This window comes from Rattus norvegicus, chromosome 10 (assembly GCF_021556685.1).
Source record: "Rattus norvegicus strain SHRSP/BbbUtx chromosome 10, alternate assembly SHRSP_T2T, whole genome shotgun sequence".
In the NCBI taxonomy this organism is placed as follows: domain Eukaryota; kingdom Metazoa; phylum Chordata; class Mammalia; order Rodentia; family Muridae; genus Rattus; species Rattus norvegicus.
The window spans coordinates 40998680-41023885 of NC_141543.1; the positions used below are offsets into that span (position 1 = coordinate 40998680).

Genomic DNA, 25206 nt, shown 5'->3' on the forward strand with positions numbered 1-25206 from the left:
TAGCTCTGTAGACCATGCTGGCTTCAAACTCACAGAGATCCACCTGCCTCTGCCTCCCAAGTGCTCCAATTAAAGGCATGCACCACCACCTGGCTTTCAAGGATAGTTTTATGAGCTTGGGACAAAACAACAGACAAGCAAGCTGTAACTCTTGACAGCACTGGGAAGAGGGACAAGAAGAAGAGGAAGAAAGAAGGCCATGACCTTGGCATTAGGCTGGTGTGTTTAGCAAGGGAGGTCAGCAAGCAGGTATGTGGCAATAGACAGCCACACGGCGGGACAGAGGGTAGCAATGGAGTTTAGTGTTGGTGCCAGCGAGAATACACTTAGGCTTTGGACAGGAAAGAGCTAGGAGAAAAGAGAAAGGAAAAGCTGTGTTCTTCCAAGTTAGGCCTGTGAATAAGACAAAGTTAGCATGGCTCCAGGACTGTCTCTCAGCAAGTGAGGAAGGGGTACCTGCAAGGACAGGTGTATCTTTTAATTAAAGGGATAATTACCCCTCCCATCTCTTTAGCTTGAATTGGCCTGGCTCAGGGGTGGTCTCTTAAGGAGGTGATTGACAGGGGCTGGGGATTTAGCTCAGTGGTAGAGCGCTTACCTAGGAAGCGCAAGGCCCTGGGTTCGGTCCCCAGCTCCGAAAAAAAGAACCAAAAAAAAAAAAAAAAAAAAAAAAAAAAAAAAGGAGGTGATTGACAGATCCCATTGGATTAACCCTTAGGTCAGGAAACAGTAGTGCTGAATGTTCCACTCTTTGGAACAGATCAGAATGCCATGTCTCAGTGTTCTGACCAGGACTTAAGGAACGGCAAAGTGGGTGTTTACCTTTTGAGTGTTACCAGGAAAATGGAAGGCAGGGTTCAAAGCTGCATTCACCTCTAAGGCTCAAGCCAAGAGGGACTGAAATCTGGGACACGAAGCAACAGCTCCTATTACCTGACCCTCTTGTCCTGGATAGCTCCGCTAACATAGTACTGTACACTGAGGATTTTTCTAGACACTTTGAAAACACTTTTGCATCAGCCTTCATAACAAACATGAGCCTCGAGGACAATTACACCTCCATGCCTGAGGACACTGAGATCCAAGTAGGGTGAGAAAGCCATTGGTGTCGCACAGCAGGACTGCAGTAGGCAGTCCCTCCAGAGACCAGTGCAGCTGGGACTAAGGATCCAGACCCACCCTCTGCTCACCCCGAAATCCAGAGCAAGGGTTGGGCAGTTTCCTTTGGTTATTAACAACATGGGAGAGTTTCTATGGCAACCACGGTTTTGTTCAGTGCACTACCCTACTGCTACCTTCAGTAGAGCATATTCGTGGAGTGTGCACTAGGTTCTAGGCATTGACACCCTACCTAGGGGTGAGGTAGCTTGGGCCTCACCCCAGACCCCTTGCCTAATGAGTTATCCCCTGACCCTGGAGGGTATGGAGTTCCACAGGAGAGGAGGTGGGAATCTGGGGCAGGGGGTCTATCTTGGTCACCATGTTCAGGTTAAAGGAGGGGCTTACCTTATACATCATGGCTTGCCTAAGTCCCACCCCGCCCACTTGACACGCCCATTTATGCTCCAGAAGATAAATACAAATATTCCTCCTCTGAGGTCAACAGACTGCTCCCCTAGCTTCCAGTGGGGTGTGTTGTATCCATCTCCCCTCCCCCAGCTTCTGATTGCTCAGACTTGAGTCCTCCAAATGCTAATGGGGTACACTGTCTGGTCTCCCCAAAATTCCAGTGTGTTCCCACTATCCCCAGCCTCTACCTTGGCAGCCCAAACCTGGCCTCTTCTCTATTTACCTCAGGAGTTTGCATAGCAGTCACTGGGAGCTGTGCCCTCCCCCACCCTTTAGGGACTCCCTGAGATTACTTTGCTCTCTAGGTTTTCCAAGGTGAGCATTAAACATTGCTCACTGCCCCCAACGTAGCTCAGCAGAGGCATGGGGATCCCAGCAGCAGGTCTGCCCAAAGCCTGTCAACCAAGCAGCAGGGCCAACAGGCCTCCCTCATAAGGAGCCCCCTTTTGTGGTCAGGTACCCTCATTTTGTACCCAACTCTCCTTCTGCCCCACCTCAGGCCAACCTCCAGGGCCCACTGTCATTTCGGGGATACTTTGCCACCAACCAGGCAAACTTTGACATTGTCATGCAGAACCAGGTCCTTCCCAGTCTATTCCAGAGCAGAAACTTGGCTGCCTCTTTGCATAAACAAAAAGCACAGCACAAAGCATTTCCCCCAAAATGCCAGCTCCTGCCTCCAGCACACAGAAGTGCTGGAGCTTTGAGCCTTTTTCCCCACAGGGCTAAAAGGCTCCAAGATCAATTTCTTAAAGACAGGGCTCAAGGACGCTGTCCTCAGGACTTCCCCTCCCCCATGAGATCTGGGTGAAAGTCTGCTGCTTCTCCTACCACACAGGCCCTGGGTCAGGATGCCAAAGGAGGGATGGCTGCAGTGGGGGAGGCTAGGCAGCCTGCTGTTCCACATCCTCCAAAGTGGTCCTTTCCATCCATCCATCTGTCTGTCCATCCATCTGTCCATCTATCCATCCACCCACCCATCCTCAACTCTACTTAACACTTACTAAGGGCTAGAATCACTGTGTAGTTCTCTGCACAGTTGTGCTAGGGAAGGTAAAGTTAGTGCAAAGGCCTGAGGTGGGGCTGGGCCCCTGTGCAAGGAGGAGCTTAGAAGAGGCAGCAGTAGGGTTCCATCTTCCTGACCTTGACATCATGTAAAGAGCTTCAGAGTCCCTCCAGTACGGTGGAAAGGCCTGGAGGTAGGAGGAGTTTAAGCAAGGGAGTCAATACCAGCCTCCTTTGAAACAGGTATCATTGTGTGCTCCCCTACCCCAGCCTTTTTATTCTTCAAATTCTCTTAAGATATCTAAGGAATTCAGGACTGGAGAGGGACTGTAAGAATTCCAAGTATGCACCTTTCCCCAGGCTGTGTGCATGCATGTACGTGCGCACGCCTGCGCAATGACAGAGTGCCTTTGGAAGAAGGCAGACTGAGCAAGCTATCTGGAGCCAGAAGTCTGTTGAAGAGAGCAGCTCAAATAGAGCTGGAGAAGGTAGGCAGGGCCATCATGAAGTCCCAGGTGGTGCCTGCCTCTGAGGGCCACGGGGGGAGCCACTGAGGGTTTTAGACACAGGAAGGATGAAGTTACACCGGTACCACTGAAGGGCAGTGTTAAAACTGGAGAAGGGAGTCCTGGGAGCTCCAGCCAAGTTGGCCCCTTCAGGTGTTTGGTCAGTGACAAGCAAAGTGAGGGACATTCCCATATTTCCTTCCAATCTCTTACCGCTGTCCCAAGTGTGGAGCAGGCTTGGCAGCTTCTAAGCAAGCACTGAGGCTTGGGAGGGTCACGTTCTACCTCCATTCAGGAAGGCAGCCCCATGCCCGTTCTTCTGACACTCAGGAAGACCAACCATTCTCTGCTGGACTCCTGGGTACCTGCCTCAGACCTGTGGAGAGGGAGCAGCCAGGCCAAAGTTCCTGGGTGACAGCCCACAGTGTGGCTGACTCACGTTGAGATGTCCCATTGAGGAGCTAAGAAGGGCCTGTCACTCAGCTGCGTGCACTGACACACTAAGATCTAAACACGGGGGAAGCATGGCTTTCTTTCTGTTTATCTTCTTCCAGCTAATGTTACTTGTTCCCAAGCTTCCAGACCTAGGAAGGAAGACCACGCGTCACCTAGCTCTTGAGAAGCAGGCTCGTGTCTTCCTGTTTAAAAACCCTTGGAAGAAGGGTAAGCCCTTCGTTAGTCAGCTTTTCCTTGCTGTGACAAAACACCTGAGGTTTTCAACTTAGAAACAGGAAAGGTTTCTTTGGGCTCATGGGTCCAGAAGTTTCAGAGCATGGTCCCTTGGCCTTTCCACTGGAGGCTTGCAGGACATCCTGATGTTCATATGACAGAGCTGTTCATATCATAGTGACTAGAAGGAAGCAACTGAGAAAGACAGACATAGAGACAGACAAACTGACCCAGGTCCTAATCTCTTCAGGGGCATGTTCCTGATGGCCTAACTTTTTTCTCTTAAACTACACACCCCATCTCACCCCAACCCAAAAGGTTCTACCAGTTTCCCAGGTGTCTAGTACAGGAGCCTTTGAGGGACATTTACAATGCAAACCACAGCAGGCTCTGACTGCTCTGCTGGGGCAATTATAAGAAAGCAGCATGGAGCACGGAGCCAGTGTGAGTTACAGTTCGTCTCTTGCAGCTCTGGAAACTGACAACTCCAAGATCAAGGCCTCCATCTAATGCGATCACCTCCTAGCTGTGTCTTCACATGCAGGAGATGAGGGGGAAGATGGAGAGTGGACCAGAGGGAGGGAGAGGAGGGTAAGGTGCTCTTTGGTGTCTTTCTTTTCCCACAAGGTTCCTAATACCTTCGAAGGACTCTAACCCCTGACCTCAACTACCTGACTATTTCTGAAGTTCATTCTCAAAAAACTATCCCGTGGTGGATTAAAATTTCATCTATGAATGAGGTGGTGCATAGTTGGTCTCCACAGCACAATCCTTGCTCCTACATTAGGGAACTGCATCAGTACACGTGTGTTCCATGGTTTCTCCCCTTGAGGCTGAGGACCTGCGCTTGGAGCTCACTCTTGCTGTGGAAGCCATTCTACAGGCCTGCCCTTCCCTCCTGCAGGTCAGCATCCCTGGGCTCCCCTGAAACGCTCCAGGCAGTGTCCCAGCTCCAGGTGAACTGACAACAACCTTGCCCTTGTGCCATGGGGCTCAGGTGACCCCTGGCATCTGCTGTCCATGGATGGGAGCTGACCCCACTGTCACTTACTCAGTGCCCAAGCATATAAAGTCTTTGTGTGAGCCCTCCGAGCCCCTGGGGATGGGAGTCTGTCCCTCTCACAAGCACAGGCAGCGAGGGGTCGGATGTGCTCTGCTTTTCCTACTTGGCCATGGGGGCTGCTGTGCTCTCATTATCTCCCCCTCCCCACCCTCAGAGGAGACCCTAAAGGCTAAAGCTGCAAGGTTGCCTTTGCCCAACCCAACCCAACTCTCCACCACCACCACCACCCCTCACCGCACCCTCCAGCCCTCACCCTGTCCCTATCCTTCATGGCTATAGCAGGACTTCCAGGGCCTCAACTCTTCCCAGCTGTGATGCTCAGCAGGAGTCTGTGAGCCCAAAGGACCCGGCCTTGCTCATTATGGATAAGCAATTAAAAATACAGAAAGCTCCTTTCTTCTCTAAGTAAAAGGTCTGGTTTTTAAGATCTGTTGTCTCAGCACAGACAAGCTAGAAAATCTAGCTTGGGCCTCAAAGCTGAGGCAGCAGTGCCTGTGGTTTAGGGGGGTCCACCCACTCCCCAAACCTCATGCTGAATAGTGGGGCAATCCAGTTTGCCAACTATGAAAAATACAGTTTGGGTTTTTGTAAACACCATTCCATTGTGAGCTCTATGGGAAGCACTTGTACTCTTGATGTTACAAAGGAGACAGTGGGCATGGGTGATGGGTGGTAGGTGAGGTGGGCAATGGCGAGGTGGGCAGTGGGTGAGGTGGAGGTGGACAAGGTAGCACAGCCCTTGCACTCTGCTTTCGAAGCTGTAGGTGCTGAAGTGGGTACTTGGGTATTTAGTTGATGGTCCTCAGGGCTGTGCCATGCTGCTAGGGGGACTCAAGGCCAGTGCACAACACAGAGCCATGATTCCATGTCAGCCATGCTCCTGCAGCTCTGATCCTCACCTCTTCCCCAAAGGGGAGAAGTCAGGAGAACAGAAGCCAACTTGTAATCAGAAATCTGCCTGGCTGCGCAGAAGTTCCTGGCAGAGCCTGTGTGTTGGGGTTGAAGGTGGCATTGGTTGGGGACCAGTGAGCTTGTTGGCTCTGGGCTCTCATCGATGCTGTCTTTATCCACAGCTGTGGTGACAGCAGCAGCCACTGGGCTGTGCATCTCCCAAGCCCTGTGTCCCTCTCCACCTGATCCATCACCAGGGTGATTTGATTTTCCTCATCCCAGTTAGATTTCCCGAGGCATCTTCCTGCTGTGGAGAGGGAGCGATTACAGTTTACCAAAGAAGAAGGTCTGGAAATTGGGGTGGAGTGGGTTGTGACTGGTGTAGCTTAGCTACTTCTGCCTCTCCAACAAGGGCCTCATGGGCAGCCTCTAGGCCCTGTCTGCATACGGACAGCATGCATGGTTGGTCCGCACCTCTCCCCTCAGTGACTCCACAGATTGTCTTCCTTCAGTGTTTGCTGACCATTCGCTGCTCTGCTGTGGGGCTAGGAGGAGGGACATCCAAGGAGGGGAAGTACAGACTGGGGGGAAGCTCAGTGGCAGTGGGGCTTGAGAAGGATGGGGTACCAGTTCTCCATAGCAGGCCTGACTTGGAGGAGCCCTTCCAGGAGGGGGTGACTCTGAGACTGCACTGCCAGAGGGGCTAGAGTTTGCTCCATTAGTGAAGGAGTGGGAAGTGAAGGGCTTGTCCAGCAAGTTCTGAGTGTGAGGTGGGAAGATGGAGGTGACCAAGATAGAGGTGACCACATGGCAAGGAAATGTCTACCAGCTCTGAGTCTGAGGTTTCTGGAAGGTGTCATGGAAGGTGGTGGCCATGTTGTAGAGCATGGGAGTTCATCCCCCCACCACACACACACCCTCTTGTGGTGTGAACATCTGAGGAGGCCTACAGATGCCTGTTAAGAATAACGTGTGTGTGTGTGTGTGTGTGTGTGTGTGTGTGTGTGTGTGTGTGTGTGAATATATATGCCCAGGTGCTATAGAAGCCAGACTTGGTGTCCTGATCTTACTATTTCCTTGAAATAGGGTCTCTCTCTGAACCCAGAGCTAGGCTGGGAACCACAGGGATCCTTCTGTTTGCAGGGTCTACAGTGGCACCCTTTCCAACACTGGGGTGTCGGGTACAAACAGGGAACAACATCCCCCCTCCCGGTGTGTGTGTGGGGGGGGTCCCTGACTCTCCTGGAGCTTACTGTGTAGACCAGGCTGACCTGACCTTGGACTTAAGAGATCCACCTGCTTCTGCCTCCCAAGTGCTGGGATTAAAGGTGTGTGCCACTACCACCCAGATTCAGGCATGGCCCAGAATAATATAAAAAAAAGTACACAAAAGTAAAATAGTGCTCAAAATGTGAAAGCAGACCATGACAGGCATGACATGGCACAAGGCAGGTGGGACAAGAGACCTAGTGATAACTGCTCCCGTTAATGGGATGAAAGTAGAACCAGTCGTGGTCCAAATGGCCCACATCTTCAACTGCAGCATCCTTCAGCACCCACACAGCTCTAGTCCAGGACCCTCTGAGGTATTCAAATCTCTGGGGTAGCATGTGTGGCATTTGTGTTTAACCTACATACACTCTCCCACATGCATCAAGTAATCTCTCCGGTACTTATAATGCTTCGTAAGGCACAAGCGCCATGTAACTGGCTACTGTATCATTTGGAAGGGAAAAAATGTCTACATATCTTCTGCCAACTTTTCTCCAAATAATTTTGGTCTGGGGTTGGTTGACTACATGGGTGTGGAGGTTGTGGGATAAGGAGTGTGGATTGTAGCAATGTGCACGGGTAACGTTTCACACTGAGCAGCAACGACCAGAAATGGCTTCTGCCCTGACAGCTCTCATTCCTTCTGGAAGGTGAGAGGTGGTGGCGAGTGAATTCTCTGGTTCAAGTTCAGCTCTGAGTGAAGACTCTGTGGGCCAGCAGGTGGGATGTCTCAGGGGGGGTGCTTCGGAAATCCAGGCAGGTGGACGTAGCAGCCGGGACCGGAGAGGGATGAATCAAGAGGTAGCCTTAGAATTGACTGAAAATTGGAGGTAGGTATGCAGAGAGAAGAGACAGGTGGGGTCCCAGGGTTCTTACTGGGGCTTTAGGAACAAGATGCCAGGTGCATAGCCAGGACCGGGTTTGGCTCATGGTCCCTGATGACATATCTCCCTGGCTATCTCTCAGGTCAACGAAATCTACCATGACGAGTCGTTGGGGGCCCACATCAACGTTGTGCTGGTGAGGATTATCCTGCTGAGTCACCCGAAGGTGAGACCTCCTGTCCTCTACATCTCCTGTCTCTGCAATGAATGGGGGCCTCCTTTGAGATAGTTCGTCCTTTCACACTACCCTGCCTTTCTCTGGATACTCTATAGTCCTAAAACAAGCAAGAAGCTGTGAACCCCCAACCCGCTACAGGCTCCATATACCATTTACCATGATGCATGACCCTTTTTTTATAATACAAGTTCTGTTACTCAAGGTGGCAAGGCCGACCGACCTTACCACACTGAGACTCCTTACCACTGCGGAAAGAGCTGTGATCCCAAGAGGTGGAGGCACAGACAGGATGGGTGTGGCCAGAACACGAGGATTCAAGGAACCCTTGCTGTAGTCTTTGAGTGTGGGAAAGAGAGAGGGAGGCAAGGAGCAGGTCCATGGCGCCCTCACTATAGAGTCTCGGCAGATTCAGGAGCAAGGCTGCCCCAAGGTGACTGAAACTGGGCCTGAGGGACTGGGGCAGGTGGATGGCAGCCCAGAGTGTAGACAGACACAGGAGACTGAAGTGAGGTTGAGCTGAGACCAGAATTCTGTCTCCGAGGTGGCTCAGGGGATCCAGGTTCTAAACAGCTGGTTTTCTTATGAAAAGCACACTCAAATTATTTGCTGTGTATAGCGATGTTTCTGACATCAGTCTTGGGAATCCATGACTTGTGTATCCGCCATCCACCTCTGACCGGGTCTAAAAATCTCTTCTCATCTGGCTTCATGTTTTCAGCCCTCTGACCACCAGAGGGAACCACCAGGCCCCTCTCTCTTGCTCTTGAATGTTGAAGCACCAGGCCCCTCTGGCCCCATCTTTCTCTTGCTTCTAAACGCTGAGCCCCTCCCCCACAGTCCTGGAGGATGGATTAGTTACTCTTGTTACTATGACAAAGTGCCTGACAGAAGCAATTTCAGGAACGATTTATTTCCGCTCACGTAAAATGTTCCAAAGAAAGCTATTAGGCACAGAGGAGAGAGACGGGCAAAAAGCTAACTGAGGGCGTGTTTAATTCTGTGCCCAAGCTCTTTTAAGCTTTGCATGTTGAGGGTCGTAGTGATGGGGCGGGGGTGAGGGCAGTGGATATGAAGTCATGTTTCCTTGTCGTACGGAGGGATGCGTGTGCTCTCTGTGGGACTGGAGAGTGCTTTGAAACGACACCAGTGTTTAGGTCTTAATGAACATGTCAATGAATTTTCTATGATTAAAAACTGAAGCCCTCCCCAGTCAGTGTGCTCCGGTGAAGCGGCCCCAGTGTGACCACAGTCAGAGAAGAGTACTTGGAACCTTAAAAACAGCCGGTCCACTTTGAAAAGCTTGGGTTTTGTTTGGGTTTTGTTTGGGTTTTGAAACAGGGTCTCATGTAGCCCAGGCTGGCCTCAAGCTCACTGTGTAGTTTGTAAGGATGACCTTGCACTTTTGATCCTCCTGTCTCAAGTGTTTGGGTTACAGGTATGCACCAGCCCCCCTGTTTTTATGTGGCGCTGGGGACTGAGCCCAAGGCTTCACGAATGCTAATCAAGCACTGCCACCTGAGCTACAAGCCCTGCCCTTCAAAACACTTTTTTTTAAAAAACTGACTGGGAAGAGTATTAGCATTACAACTGAAGATCACTTGGTTTGATTAGGAACTTGTGCACTCATGGATTTGGGTCTAAGGGGAGGGGAGGGGCTGAGATCAAGTCCTCTCTCCCAGGTTACCCTGTGGTGTGACAAAGTCTACAGCACACTTCTCCCGGTAGCAGGGGAAGCACTGGGGGACATCAGCTCCACCAGAAAACTGAGGGAAGATTCTTTCTGCCCTGCTGTGGACACTTCTAACAGTCTGATTAGGTTTTTTGTTTTTTGTTTTGGCAACTCAACACAAGCCAGGATCCTCTGGAAAGGGGGGCCCTCAAAACTTTAATTTTTGAATGCATTTATATATTTTTGGTCTTTTTTTTTAACTTTATTTTTGAGATGATAATTATGTCATTTCTCTCCTCCCCTTTCTACCTCCAAATCTTCCTCTGTAACCCTCCTTGCTCTCTTTCAAATTCATGGCCTCTTTTTCATTACTTATTGTTATAGGCGCGTGTGTACACATGGACATATATTCCTGATTATAACCTGCTCAGTCTGAATAATTATACTTGTACGTATGCTTTCAGGGCTGGCCATTTGGTATTAGATAACCAGTTGGTGTGCAATCTTTCCTGCTCTCAATATTCCTTCACCGACTATAGTTCTTTGTATAGGTTGAGGCCGATTGCCTGCCCCTACCGTCCACATTAGCATCTCTATTGATTTGCAACCTCGTACAGCTCCTGTTGAGGCAGCCATGTTGGTGAGACTTCATGGCATAGCTTCTGAAATTAGTAGGAGACACAGACTCATGGCAGACTTCCTGATCCTCTGGCTCTTAGAATCTTTCTGCCTCCTCTTCTGCAATGTCCCCTGAGCCCTAGGTGCAAAGGTTTCTAGTTGTGTCAGTGGGAACCGGGATCTACAACTGCATTTTGATTGGTTGGGGTTTTCTGTAATGTTCTCCATTCCTCCCCCTATTTCATGGTATATGTGTTTTGTTCGGACAGGAAGGAGAGCCTTCCATGGGTTGGTCTGGGTATCAAGCGACAGCCCAAAGCTTTATCCTTACCACACTAGATCAAAGTTTAAAACCTGTGTGTTTTGTTGCTGAACTGTGCTGAGAAAGCCATGGTTCCTATTAGGCCTAAAGAATGTCCATCTGTCTCCTAGTCCTGAATGTGGGCAAGACTTCTTTCTAGCTCTGTGCTGGAAGCGGGGAGGGAATAGTAGAAAGTGGAGAAAAGAAAGCCGGGATGTAGGGAGCAGGCTCTGACACGGATGTGGGTTGTGGCACTGGAGAGATGGTTCGGGTTAGGGTCACTTTGCAATCATGACGAGTTGGGAATCACATAATAAGCTGAGTATTTGTGCAAATGTCTGAACCCCAGCTTCAAGGGAGATGGAGACAGGAAAGAGTGCTAGGGTTTTATGGCAATCTTGTCTGGTTCAGAGAAGTAGAGGGAGAGAAGGAAGGAGAGAGAAGGAGGAGGAGAAGGAGGAGGAGAGGAGGAGGAAGAAGAGGAAGAAGAAGAGGAGGAAAAGAGGAGGAGGAAGAGGAGAAGGAAGAAGAAGAGGAGGAGGAAGAGGAGGAGGAAGAAGAGGAGGAAGGAGAAGGAAGAAGAGGAAGAGGAGGAGGAGGAGGAGAAAACCTTTCCTTAAAGGAATAGATAGAGTGAGAGGAGGATACCCGTGTCCTTCTGGGCTACATATATGCACAAGCATGCACACACATATGTACATACACTCTTTTACACACACATAAATAAAAATCTAGATCTGGGACTGAGGTTGTAGCTTGTTTGGTAAAGTGATTGCCTGATTTACCCAAATCCATGGGTTTAGGGTTGGCATATACCCATAATCTCAACACTAGTGAGTTGGAAGCTGGAGCATCAGGAGTTCAAGGTCATCTTTGCCTGTATGGTAAGTTCAAGACCATCCTGGGATACGTTAGAGCCTATCCCAAAAATGAATAAGTAAAAGCCAGGTTGGTCATCGTATGCCCTCTGCCATGGAGTTTGGCTTTCTTAGGGTGACATGATCTGATCTGCATTTCTAACAGGTTTCCCCACACTGAGGACAGTGTTGTCATTCATGGGAGGATGTGTAGACTGTAGCCTGGCTACAGTGATGGAGAAAGGAAGGAAGGTAAAAGAGCATCCTGGGAGGCCACATTCAGAGCAGTTGTAGCTCAGTGGGTACCTGGGTGCAGGTATCGAAACACAGTCACGTAGAGGATCCTGACCTGCTGTGGTTCACATGTTGATTGTTCTTCAAAGTCTCACTACCGCAGTGTTGGTCCTCTGATGACAGTACCTGAGGACACGGAACCTGTAGGATGGGGGCAGTTCTTTAGATCACTAAAGGGATTCGGGACTCTGCTTCCTGTCTGTCTCGGCTCCCAGTAGAGACATGGCCAGGTGTTCCTGCCAGGGTGTGTCACCCTTATCAGAGGCCGCATCTACAAGGCTCTTGGACTTTGAAACTCCCAAAACGATGAACTAAACGAACCTTTTCTGCTTATAAAGTTCATTGTTTTGGGCATTTTACCACAGTAGCATAAGACTTACGAACACACTCAAGACAGGGAGAGCAGATGAGATGCTGACTCAGGGAGAAGCTCACGAGTTCAGCTGACGCCAGAAGTAGTGTAGATGTGCCAGGTGCTTGACACCACCCCAGCCTAGGTGCCAGGATAGATTAGCGCAGAAGCATAAAATCCCACAGGGAAACCTGGTGTAGGGGTAAAGATGAGAAGTGTTTGCACAGGGGAATGGGCTGTGTGAGGTGACAGCTGAGAAAGATCCAAGGGGAAATGAAGGTAGATGAGCAGAACAGGGGTGGGTGGTGGGTGCAGAGAAGCTGGGAGGGTCTCTTGTTTTTAAAACTTTGAAAACAGTCCTGAGAGATGATCAATAGACAGCCAACATTTTATTTAAAGGTGGCGGGGTGGGGGTAGTGAGTTTCCCTGAAGGTGTTCTGTACAGCTGAATGATAATAGATGTTTGCCCAGGAAAAAAAGGCGGCCAGGTGGTGCTCCTACAGCAAAGGAAAGCAGGTGCTCCCCCATGGCAGCAGGTCCCGGGGACTTTGGGATGTGCGTGGTGAAGCTCTGTGGGACACATTGGAACATGTTGTTCTTCAAACCTCTTTCCATGCAACTTGCTTTGGAAAATGTCACCTTGGAGGCAGTGGCAATTAAACTAGCAACAGGTGGGTCCTTCCATGCACACACAAGTCCCTGAATTTGGATCCCTGGCATTTGTTTTAAAACAATCTGGGTGTGAAGGGATATGTCTATAACTCCAGAACTGGGAGAGCAGATACAAGAGGATCCCTGTAGACAACACAGCCAACACAGCCAGACCATGGAGCTCCAGGTCCAGGGAGAGACCCTGACTCAAAAATAAGAGGGGAGCACCCAACATATAACATACACACACACACACACACACACACACACACACACACACACACACACAATCAAGACACATGAATTTGTTGACACATAAGTGGTTCTCATACTCTGATTCTAAAGGTTTTTTCTTATATTTGAATTACAAGAAACTAATATTTGAGAAGAACAGACAAAATTATTATCGTTTGCTGTTAAAATCCAAGAGGATCCATTGTAAAGTCCATGGGGTTAAAACTTCAGTGGTAAAGACAAACAGCCACGTCACTTAGTGGGCACAGACCCTGAGGAATGTGGACACAGGAAATTTCGTCATTGTGCTGACAAGCTAAGACAGATGGCCATGATGCCACTAGATGATATCATCTCATGGGACCACCATTGTACATGCCAACTGACTTGGATTGAAATTTCATTTGCAAACATTGTGACCCAACAACACCCGTAGGAGGGCGGGTCTAATTGAGAAAACAAAGTTCCCTGCACCAAGGCGGGAGAGACAGCTCACCAATTAAAAGGGCTTACTGCTCCTGCAGAGGCCCAGGTTTGGTTCCTAGCACCTCCAAGGTGACTCACAACTGATTGGAACCCCAGTTCCAGTAAAGTTGACCCCCTCATCTGGCTTCTGTGGGGTCTTGCATGTACATGGTGCACATGGACGCAAATGAACTTACACACATACACATCCATTTTTAAAAATGTCCCCTGAATCACAGACATCCAAAAATGTCTCTGAGGCAGTACAAGACAGACATAGAACAGACAGGAAGAAAGGGGTATGCTGTTCGTGACAGAGAAATTAAAGACAAAAACAAAAACGAACAACAACAAAACCACCACACTGCTTCTTTCAGAAAGACTGAGGAAGGAGCGATGGGTTTTCCAGGTTAATAGCTGGATATTTAATGGAATGGTTCTGGGTTTTGTTAGAAACAGGAACATTCTAGAACAGTTGTGTGTCCTGTGGTAAGATGGTGCAGGGACAACTTGTTGCCCTGGTGTCTGGAACGAAACCCTCCGGGACTGTGACAGGAAGCCAATCCAGCCTTCGAATCTTGGTGTCCTGGATATAGAAGTGCAGACAAGGAGATCATGTTAGGAGGACATGGTGCTGGTGTGCCAGTCTGGAGAGGAGGGGCAGGGGCACTAGAGAGAGGACAGATTGCTGCTGGGCTACATGTAGGGGAGTCAGAGCTGGAAATGAACATTTTCAGAACTAGAATATGGAGGAAACCATAGAGGTATGTTAGCTTTTAGTAGCTGGACTAAAATACCTGAGGCAGAAAACTTAAAGGAAGGGAGCACTGCATCCAAGCCTGTGTTTGCAGCAGACTCATTGATGGCTGTTCAACCTGTTGCTTTGCGGCCTTTCGTGGCAGAACAGCATGGAGGTACTATGGAGTAAGCAAAGGGTAGTGACCTCTGGAACAGACATGAGAAGAGGCTAAAAGGCAAAGAGAAAAAAGAATGAGTGGCAACCACCTCTTCCAAGGCATGACCCCGCAGTGACCAAACTTCCTCCCATGAGGCTCCTCCTCCAAAAGGTTCTACTCCCTCAAGGGCAGTTCACTGGTGACCAAGCCTTTAATAAACCCCTTGGGGGACAGTGTAGCACTTAAATGATAAGAGGCATTGCACTTGGTTGTGGACAAACAGCTTCAGGCTGCAGGTCCAGGAGCAGCATCTGGGGGTGGAGGGAACTATGTGCCCCCTGGGGCCATAGGTGACAGAGGACAGGGGTGCCCCATTCCAGGGCAGCCGCCAGGGTCCAAAGAGCCTGGCAAAACAAGGATCCAGCCTCTAGCCCTACTTGATTGCACACCAATAACTTCTGCAGGTGAATTATTAGAAAAGGCAAATGTGGTTGAGCCTAAGATATTAAAAAACAGAGCCATGCTTTTTTTAATGATTAAACTCCATAAATTTCCCAAGAATCTCCCTCCCTCCAGTTACCTGTGAGTTTCTCATTTCTGCACTTACCTTGTGTGGAAGGCACCCGTGGACACAGGTCACGGACTCTACCTCACACAGCTCTGGGGATGAGGTTCTGTGTCGGGGCATCCACAGAGTGGCTGTACTCCGAGCTCAGGAGCCCTGGCCTCCTCAGCGCATTCTGGGCTGTACAGGAACAAGAGCTTCACAGCTGTTCCTTGTCAAGTGACAGATAAGAGGCCAGCACCATGAAGCCAGCACAATGAGGTAAGGCAGACCTTGTGCACAGAGAGCTGAGGGCTGAGAAGCTCAGCATCTACCGCCCCTCCCCACAAAGACTCAGTAACAGGGAAAGCAAAGCTTGGGGTGGGGGGTAGCTAGATGGAACTGTGGGGATGGGACAGGGTTTACAGATGGGACTCTGATGGTTAAGCTTGATTGTCAACGGGATAGGGTTTGGAATCATGGTAGAAACAAGTCTCTGGTTAACTGTGGTTGGAGGACCTACCCTGAATGTGCGGCACCATTACATAGGCTGGGTTGTGGGCTGAAGAAAAGGGAGAAAGCAAACAGAGCTTCCTGATTGTGGATGTCACGTGACCAGCGGCCTCCCATTCCTGCCATGGTGGCTTCCCTTGAACTGAGAGCCAAAATAAACCCCTCTTCCTTTAAGTTGACTCTGCCAGGCAGTTTGTCACAGCAACAGGACCGGTGACTAATACAAGGAAGGCGACCTCACCTCTGTGAGAGTTTAAGCCCAACAAAACCAAGGTGGCTGTAGCCAGGAACTCCTAAGCTGTGCCTACCACAGTCAGGGTGTGCTCTGGGGCTTATGGAGCTATGACCTGGTCTTGGCAGAAAGTGGCACAGACCTATAGCTCCTACCATCCATCCCCAGTCGTCACTGGAAATGTGTCGGCCCCTTCTCCCCGTCCCTCCCTGCCTTGTCTCCAGGTCCCACTAGGCTCCAGTGGGGGCTAAAATTGGCAACCCTTACATGAGTGACATGTTGTTTATCTCTCGCTTATGGGAGGCCTCCGAGTTATCTCAAGTTTTTCCTAAACAACATTTTTTTCTCCATTTCTTTTATATATTAAAAAAAAGCAGAAGAAAAGAGATTATCTTATTTTATACAATATGCCACCAGCCAGAGAGCAGAGCATCAGCCACACTCATGGGTTGCATAGCAACTGGCTTCTCAATTGATTTTTTGAGAAGGAACCAGAGCTACTCAAGTGTTCTCATTTTAAATATTTCCTTGGATGATGGAAATCAAAGGAAATGGAGATGAGAGACTTGGGGACATTCTGAGGACATAAGGTATCTTGTGAAGGCCAGCTCAAGACAGGGTCTGCGACGCTTGTTGAAATTCGTCAGCGTTTGGGTGAAAGGTCAGACAGTCTTGGCCTATTACTAGAAGGCAGAGACATGCTGTGAGGAAAGGGCTCCACAGGCTACAGCCTTGGACCAACACCACTGTGCTCTTGCCATGTGTCCCACAGTGGAAAGACCAGAGGAGGCTGGGAGGTAGAGGCTTCATTCAGATAGCCTTGAGTCAGAGACCCTCAAGGGCCAAGCTCAGTCTACACCTTTGCCTGGGATAGGCCCCCTTGCATCCTAGTAGGGTAAAACATAATTACCTGTCCCCAGTCATCCTTGGCACCCCTCCTCACCCAGAGCTTTAGGCCTAGAATAGATGAAGCGGTGTTAGGGCTGGACACTGCCATTGGGGGGTGCCTCAGGCCCTTTGATCTGCTCTCACAAATACACCTTAGGTTGGATACTTAATAAACAACAGAAGTTTATTCCTCATAGTTCTGAAGGCCGGGAAGTCCAAGGTCTGAATGCCAGGAGATCTGGAGTCCTCACAGGTAGCTGAATGCTCACCAGTGGCCGATGGGACAGGCCTCAGAGCTGTATGAGAGCCACTCCAGTTCAGGGACCTTTGTCCTCCTGACCTGATGATCTCTTAGGGTCCCACATCTTAATACTATTGTTCTAGAAATTAGGTTCCAAGATAGGAATTCTAATTTTTAGACCACGACAGGAGTTCCTATTCAATCCTGTTCTAGTAGCTTGGCTTTCTCAGATGGGCATGGCTTCCCACCTGCTCTCCCCTTCCTGCCCGCTCTTCCCTTGAGGGTCTAGGAGGCACCCGTACCATGACTTCTGAGGCACCCACATCACCTCGCATGCCACCAGAAGACACTGTTCATGTCAGCCCAATGGTACTTATGGGACCTGGGTGGCTTACTTAACATCACAGAGGAGGAACCCTCACGCTTGGCAGCAATAGTTGCAGCCATGAAGGTCAGACAGAGTGCTGACTCAGACAATGAACCCCCCCCCCACCTTGGCTGTACAGCCTTCAGGCTCCCTTCTCTGGGAGTCAGCTGACTTTATTTATACCTCTTTCTGGGATTCCACCCTCCGTGATCCAGAGGTATTTCTCAAGAAAACGAGAGCACACTCCCGTAACTGTCAGAGCAGTGTATGTTCTAATCACTATGTCTTAGTGATGTTGCCAGGGAGGAAGCATCCTAGTATCCTCAAAGCCTCACCCAGTTCTGTCCCAGGCATCCTGTTGGGGGACTGATAGGCATCCCCAATGATAAGGGGACACCCATAGTCACTGTCACTATCTCCATATGTGGCTCCATGGGGCGAGTGACCTACTGAAGGTCATACGTGACAGCCACTTTGTCACTAGAGGATGAGCCAGTTGCTGTCATTCTATCAGGCTGGAGAGCACAGACCTTCCGTGAGCAGCCCCTGGCTCCCCTGTGACTTTCCCCCTGTGTCCAATGCCCCCAGACAACGATGGCTCTGCCACTCTATGTCCTCACTTACGGACTCGGGATGGTGTTTAGAGACACTTTCACTGTTACAGGGTCTCAAATGGGTGTTAACACCAACTATTGCAAGTCGTATGGCCCGCCCACAGGGTCACAGGTCAAAGTCCCTGAGTTCTAGACTGGGTGCTCGGATTGGGCCCTAACACTCTGGGTTAGAGGAGCTCAGAGAGGAGTCAAAGTGTCCAAGACTAGCACTGACCTGAGCCCCTCACCTCCAGCTCCAAGCTCCCTGTCCGTGGCCTTGGGATTGGGCGTGTGGCCTATGTGCTCACAGACACATGGTGGCGCCCAGACTGCAGAGCCTTCCTACTGCCAGGCATGGAGACTGGCCTCCAAGCAGCAGATCCCATTTTTCTGTCTCCTTGACTGAAGGAGGGAGGAACATAAATAATTCAGCTCATTCCACAGTAAACAGTCAAAAGTGTCAGAGAGCAGCTTTTTGCACAAGTCTTAATTGGCTTGTTAAGGATGAGACCCCTGAATCTGTCTGGTGTCTAGAGGGCTACCATTGCCCAACTGCAAGTCAGATCTGCAGCCCAGCCTGTGGGAGCTGTGTTCCCTAGCCTGCCCACCTCGCTCAGTCTTGGCATTGCATTTTTGTAGCAGCAGCGCCACCTGGTGGTTATTTCTGTAGCCTGCCCTTCCTTTGCCTTGTCTAGAAGTGGACCTACCTGGCCAACCAAACTTTCTCCTACCCTGTGTATGACTTCCACTTCCACCTTCACCTCAGGATCTGGAGTCAACGACTTTAACGGCATGAGGTGAAGTTTCTTATCTGTGAATTACGATAATGACAGTGGTTATGTCTTAGCCAGTTTTGAAGTTTAAGTGAGACAAAGGCAGAAGCTTGGCCTCAAAGGACCAGCAGGTCATGAAAGAATTGGTTGTTGCCATCAGGATTTGGACCCATTCCTGCTGGTGATGCTTTCCCACGAGTTCCAGGGAATGTTCCTGCAACCTCTAGGCTTTGTTCTTCCCTCCCTGGCCCAGCATGACTCTCCAGCATGTATATTTGGGTTTTGTTCATTCATTAATTCACCCCCTTTGTGATAAATATGTGTACCCCAGGATCAGCACAGGGCTGGCCTCAACCCTTTATAACAAGTAGTGTGTCTGGAGATGGCCTGTCAGACAATTGGCCTCATGTTGAAACTTGGGTAGCAAAGCCCACGGTAAAAGAATGACTGCTCTTCTTAAGGTCCCTGTGGAGCACTCAGTGAGCCTCCTGGGAAGCCCCCTCTGCTTCCGTGCTGGAGACAAAACTCCTCAGTAGTGAGAGAAGGCTTAGCTTCCCCCTACCAGGAAAGGATGTCTATGCCCTTGATCATTGGCCCAGGTGTCCACAACCCTACACTGCGGGCTCAGTGGCCCTGGACCATTTGGGATCTCCACACGGGGACCAGAGTTGTGGGAACAACAGTGTCACTGTGAAGAACCTTGTCCCAGGATGTGAGCCCTTAAGCCCTCAGGAGCTAGATCCTTCCACTCCTACCACTCAGCCTCGGGGAATGGAGATGCCATGGTCAACTGTTGAATAGCACCACGTGCCCTCTGGACCCCAGGCTTCTGCACTGCCAGCCTATAGAATCAGCCACTACCCCAACCACCATAAGGATGGCCTCCTGCTCAGTCATCCCCATTCTGGCTCGGCTGAAAACAGGCACACGAAGATTCCCTAGAAAAACCCATGCAGGAGCCAGAGCTGAGAGGAAGTTGGACAGCCCAGACCAACGACACAGTCCTTCCAGCCTCTGGTAACTTCTGCCGGAGGTTCGGACTTAAGAAGTTGGAAGGTTTCTCCTCACCCTCAGTTTTATTCTCCACTCAGGATGCCTGCAACTTGTGATCTCAAAATATTAAATGGGAAAATTCCAGAAACCAAAAGTTGGCGACGTTTAAGTTGCAGAGGCTGTTCGGAGGGAACTTGTTGACATCAAGCGCTGTGTGTGTGTCCCCTGCCCCCATCGCGCCAGGACACTGGATTATCACCTGTCCAGCGTATCCACATCGTATGTGCACCCTGCTGCTCATCACCAGCAGCCTCGGGTATCAGGCCAACTGAGGGAAGATTAAAAGCCTGAAGTACAGGCTCCGGATGCAAACGAAGCCGTAGAGAGCTTGCACAGGCCGACGTTTACCATAAGTAAGCATATACAGGAAAACACAGGATCAGCGCTCTCTGGTTTGCAGCACCCACTGGGAACTGAGGATTCTCTAGCAGGTTCCCTACAGCTGGCCCAGTGGCAATTGGACTGCCTCTGACGGTTGGTACCTTGCCCTGCTTGCAGTCAGTTCTCTCTCCAAGGTCCCAGAAATCTCTGCCTCAAGCAAAGTTCTTTAAACTGTGTTTAGATTATGTGGACATGTGTGGAGGTGGGTAGGGTGGTTATATGCATGGGAGTAGGGATGTCCACAAAGACCTGAAGGTCCTCTGAGCTGGAGTTGGAGTCACAGGTGATTGGGGGCTCAGGTCTTCTTCTGCAAGAGCAGTATGTACTCTTTGAGCACTGATCCATCTCTCAAGACCCTTGAGAGGAGTCTTTAAGGGCATGTGCAGGAAGGGCAGCTGGTGGGTCCCAAGTGGAAGGTATGGAGGGTGAGGGAAAGAGGAAGGAAGCGGAAACAAAGGAAACAGAAAGTTCTTTGTTCTTCTAAGGCCCATCAGCTTTTCAGTTCTTTAAGCCTCTGTTCTATTAGCTGAGCTTTGGGACCCAGGTTGCCTCTTGACCTTAAGGCAACCAATTGTATATATTCAGTGTTGGATTCTGTACCTTGGAATCAGGAAAGAGGCACTCCCTGAAGATTTCGCTGAGTGAGCAAACCGTACAGAAAAAGACCATCTCCTTTGGGCTGGAGAGGTGGCTCCATGGTTAAGAGCACCGACTCCTCTTCCAGAGGTCCTGAGTTCAATTCCCAGCAACCACATGGTGGCTCACAACCATCTGTAGTGCGATCTGACTGCCCTCTTCTGGTGTGTCTGAAGACAGAGACAGTGTACTCACTTACATAAAATAAATAAATATTAAAAAAGAAAAAAGAAAAAGACCATCTTCATCGAGATGGCTTTTCCTCAACACTGTGTGCAGATCACACGTGTGCTAAGCCATGAGGCACTCCCCACACATCCTCTGCCCATGTCTGCACTCTCTGGGCCTGACATCTCCTGTGTCCCAGCAGATGTTGAGCCCTCTGACAGTGCAGTGAACCACACTTACTTCCCCTTCCTGGCTCCCTCCCTCTCTCTGGCAAGGATCAGCTCTTTCTAAAATGCACATGAGTCCTGTCCTTAGCCCCGGATACAATATTAATGTCTTGTCACAGACTGGCCTTTGGACAGGGCACTCTGTGAGCCCTAGAATGCCCCAGACCCAGTAAGGACAAGAACACTTCCCCTTGGGGCCTCAGTGCCTGCTTGAGATAGGCCAGACCTTGAAAAGATTGGGAGAAAATACAGTTGGTTCTCCATACCCACAGCTCTGCTTCTGCCAATTCCACCAACTACAGACGGAGGATAATCAGGAGGAAGCACGACATCTGTATTGAACATATGCAGCCTCTTATCTTGTTATTCCCTAAACAATCAGCATAACAACTACGCGCTCCATGCTTACACGGTGGTACATGGTATAAGTCATTTAGAGTGGATGTAAAGGATGCAGAGAGAGGTGTGAGGTTGTGTGCAAATGCTGTATCCTTTTGTAGAAGGAACTTGAGTGTTTACCAATGTGGTCTTCACTGGAGTACGAAATTCACTCCCCCAACAGACACTAAGGCTAACCAGATATGCACTACCTAGATCCTGTCACTTGAGACGCCTGAATGCTTTATTTCTTGGGGTGTCTGCATGCATTATCAAGACTCACAGGGTATATCCCATGGGTACTGTTTTCTGAAGTTCTACCTTCCTGGGTTCCCCCTCTATAGTGCAACTCCTATCTGGGACAGTGCTCCCCAAGTCTGTCTCTCTTCCCTGCCCTCTAGAGATCTTTCTTGGGATTCCAAAGCCAGTGAGCAGAACCTAGGCCCCTTGAGCTCTGTTCCCATAGCACAAACCCCTTGGAGCTGAGGAACACTGTAACAGTCTGCCTTCTTGGAACAGCCGGAGAAGAAAACAAGCAAGAAAAGAAGCAAGAACAAAAACACAAATCAATATTTCAATAAATTATCCTGCCGCGGCAGTGAAATCACCTTGTCTGCCAAGAGAGGCTCAGGACTAGAGCCCAGCATCTTGGGGGGAAGGAGAGAATCAGCAGGGGTTTCCACAAAACAGTGGGGTGCTCTGTCTACTGCAGTGTTGGGTCCTGTCTGCAAGGTAGGGAGGGGGTCTGTCCACTGGAAAAACTGTCTTTATTCAGAAGTTCTTGGTTGGGTGATTTGGAAAATGGGATCGAGTTTTGTTGTCTGTTAGAGCCATTTTTGTCCATGCCAACTTGTACGATTGGTTTGAACGGTGCTTGGAAATCGAACCCAGGTTTTGGGTATGCTGGTCTGACACCGTACCCACAGAGCTTTGTAAACTTTACATTTAACAGTAGACCCATCCAAAACATCTGCTCCGAAAAGTCTGGGCTTCTGCTTTGAATGCCAGCCATGGGCCAATGTTCACTGGACCCAACCCTTAAAGATACCTGAGTCTTCAACCTCTTCCCAGGACCTCTTAGGGGTGGGGGAGGAGTTCCGTCTGCATAGTATTGACCCATTTACTCTTACCCCGCATCAACCTGGCTCCTGTCTCCAGTCCTGTTCCCGTCCTGATCGCTGTTCCTAATCCCTGACTGTATATTCCTGGCTGAATTCTTCAGTCTCTTCCAAGACTTGGCTGGAACTCTTTTCCCATGCCGATTTAGGGCATGTAGATCAGCTAACTGCTATCTTTTACCTGCCAGCCAGTACCCTTGCCTGGAGTGGTCATGGTTCCCACAAAAGAAGGGTGCTGCTCTGAGTTCTTTTGGATGCAGATGACAGTAACCACCTCAGAATTGCTTGCCTCATTTATGAGGAATGTAGCCCTACAGTTCCCGTGGGCCGGATGCAGTGGCTTCCCCTGTTCACAGGCTAGACTGGTAGCATGGTGAGGGCCAGCTCTCTGTCCAACAGTCTCAGGCAAACAGGGTCCTGCCTCTGACCAATGAGTGAGCCTGGGAGGAGGATGGCTTGCCACCAGTGGAGACAAGTTTATAGCACCCACAAGTTTGTAGCAGGCGAGGATGACCAGGAACCTTCTCTTCTATTCAGAAGAATAGGGCTGAGTGGAAGGCAGATGTCATGGGAGTGACTTAGCAGGGAGCTTCGAGGCCCCTGGACCAGATCCCCAGTGGCTTGGCTCTGTGGCACAACCACCTGCTCAGCCCCTAGGTAACCTGGCAGGTACCAATCCTTCTGTCTCTCTCCACCCCACTGTAGTCCATGAGCCTCATTGAGATTGGAAACCCCTCTCAGAGTCTGGAGAACGTCTGCCGATGGGCCTACCTCCAGCAGAAGCCAGACACAGACCACGATGAGTACCACGATCATGCCATCTTCCTCACTAGACAGGACTTCGGGCCCTCCGGCATGCAAGGTTAGTCCTGTGCCTACAGATGCAGGGGAAGAAAGCTGGGACCTGCCAGGGACTCCCGAGCGCTGAAGCCGAGTCTAGAAAGTACCTTCTGGCTCTAAGGGACCACTAGAGCCTGGATCATTTCCCCAATACCCGCCCCCCGCAAACAAACAAACAAACAAACCCATGCTGTAGCACCGAGGAACTGAGGAATTCAGGAATGGCAGAATAGACAAGACTGAGCTTGACAGCCTAAAGAAGAGGCCAGGTCCAGGGTCTGGACCCGCAGGATTAAGTTTCTTCCTCTGGCTGCTGAGGAACACATTCGAATAGGTTACCAACTGCTTCTTTATACAAGGTTTCAAACCGAGCAAAATCAACAGGTATAAAAGAAAAAAAAATGACCAGACTGCACGATTGAAGATGTTAACAGACACTTCTTAGAACTGATAGACAGATAAGAAAATGAGCAAAGGCATAAACCTTTCAGTGAGGTGAGATGGTTCAGCTGGTGGAGGGACTTGATGCCAAGCCAGAGGTCAAGAGTTCAGTTCCCAGGACCCTCGTGGTAGAAGGAAAGAACTGACTCCAAAGCGCTGGAAATGATCAGAGCCCAAAACCCAGGAAGAAGCAGAGAAGCAGAAAAAGTCAGCACACAGGGCGGGGGAAGCCGCCGAGTGGGCAGGAAGCTGCCAGGGAGACAGACAAGACCAGGGAAAGACCTGCTGTAGGAAATGAATGCTGGTTGCAGTGTGGGCCATCACAGGCAACGTGGCCACCAAGCTCCATGGTGATGGGCAGAAGGCCTAACATCAGTGCAGGGTTCTTCTGAGTCCTACCATGGCGGGGCGGGGATTGATTCTGTAGAATTGCACTGGGGTTGTCTGGGGCTAGGACTTTAGGCCTGGCGGCTGGAGCCACCTTCTGTCTCCTCCCAGGCTATGCTCCCGTCACTGGGATGTGCCATCCCGTCCGCAGCTGCACCCTGAACCATGAGGATGGCTTCTCCTCGGCATTTGTGGTGGCTCATGAGACGGGCCATGTGTAAGTGGCCTGCCTGACCATCTTGTATGGGAAAACCAGATGTTCTACTCACTGACCACTTTTCCCTGTGCCTGAGAAGGACAGCCATGTAGGAAAGCCACTTAGACTTGCCCCGCCATTCTGGCCTGAGGCGGACTTTCTGCTGACAGAACAAGTCAAATCAAAGACGAAAGGCACCTGGGGTCAGAGCCAGTGCTCTGGGCCATAAGAGAGTCAAGAAGACATTATCCCATTCAAGTCTCAGATCCAGGACAGAACCTTACCCCATATTGTAGATAGGTCACCTAGGCTCTGAAGGAGGGAAACCCAGGGTCAAAAAGCCTGGACTCTGCCCAAATGTCCACATTCCAGGCATTAGATGAGACTCTGGATCTTGAGGCCAGATAAGCTGATGGGGGTGCACAGAGGAAGAAGGGGTACCCTGGATGCTCTGAGCTCAGTGTTCACTCAGAATAGCGTGGCCCTCCTTGGGGACAGAGCAAGGGCCCTAGTGGGTGGATGTCTGACAGAGTAGCAAGCCTCGCTTCAAGACTCTAGTCAAAGTAGATCAGACCAGAAAAGCTCGGAGATGTTTACTGTGTTCGAAATGCCGTCCTGGTGTTGTGATGTGGGCACATGGCAGGTGAATGCAGTCGGGGTCCAGTTGGGCTGCCTTGCTCCTCACACAGGCTGGGCATGGAGCACGATGGGCAAGGCAACCGCTGTGGTGACGAGGTACGGCTGGGCAGCATCATGGCACCCCTGGTACAGGCTGCCTTCCATCGATTCCACTGGTCCCGCTGCAGCCAGCAGGAGCTCAGCCGCTACCTGCAGTGAGTACCTACCCTGTCCCCCA

At 50.2% G+C, this 25206-nt stretch overlaps 1 protein-coding gene across 1 annotated transcript in view; it reads left to right on the forward strand.

The window, feature by feature from the left end:
- The window catches only part of Adamts2 (ADAM metallopeptidase with thrombospondin type 1 motif, 2), a 215605-nt gene that overhangs the window by 161020 nt on the left and 29379 nt on the right, over positions 1–25206 (forward strand). Inside the window, 4 exon segments of the mRNA NM_001395424.2 lie at positions 7942–8025; positions 23192–23348; positions 24266–24371; positions 25040–25183. Of these exon segments, the coding sequence (NP_001382353.1) occupies positions 7942–8025; positions 23192–23348; positions 24266–24371; positions 25040–25183 (491 nt within the window).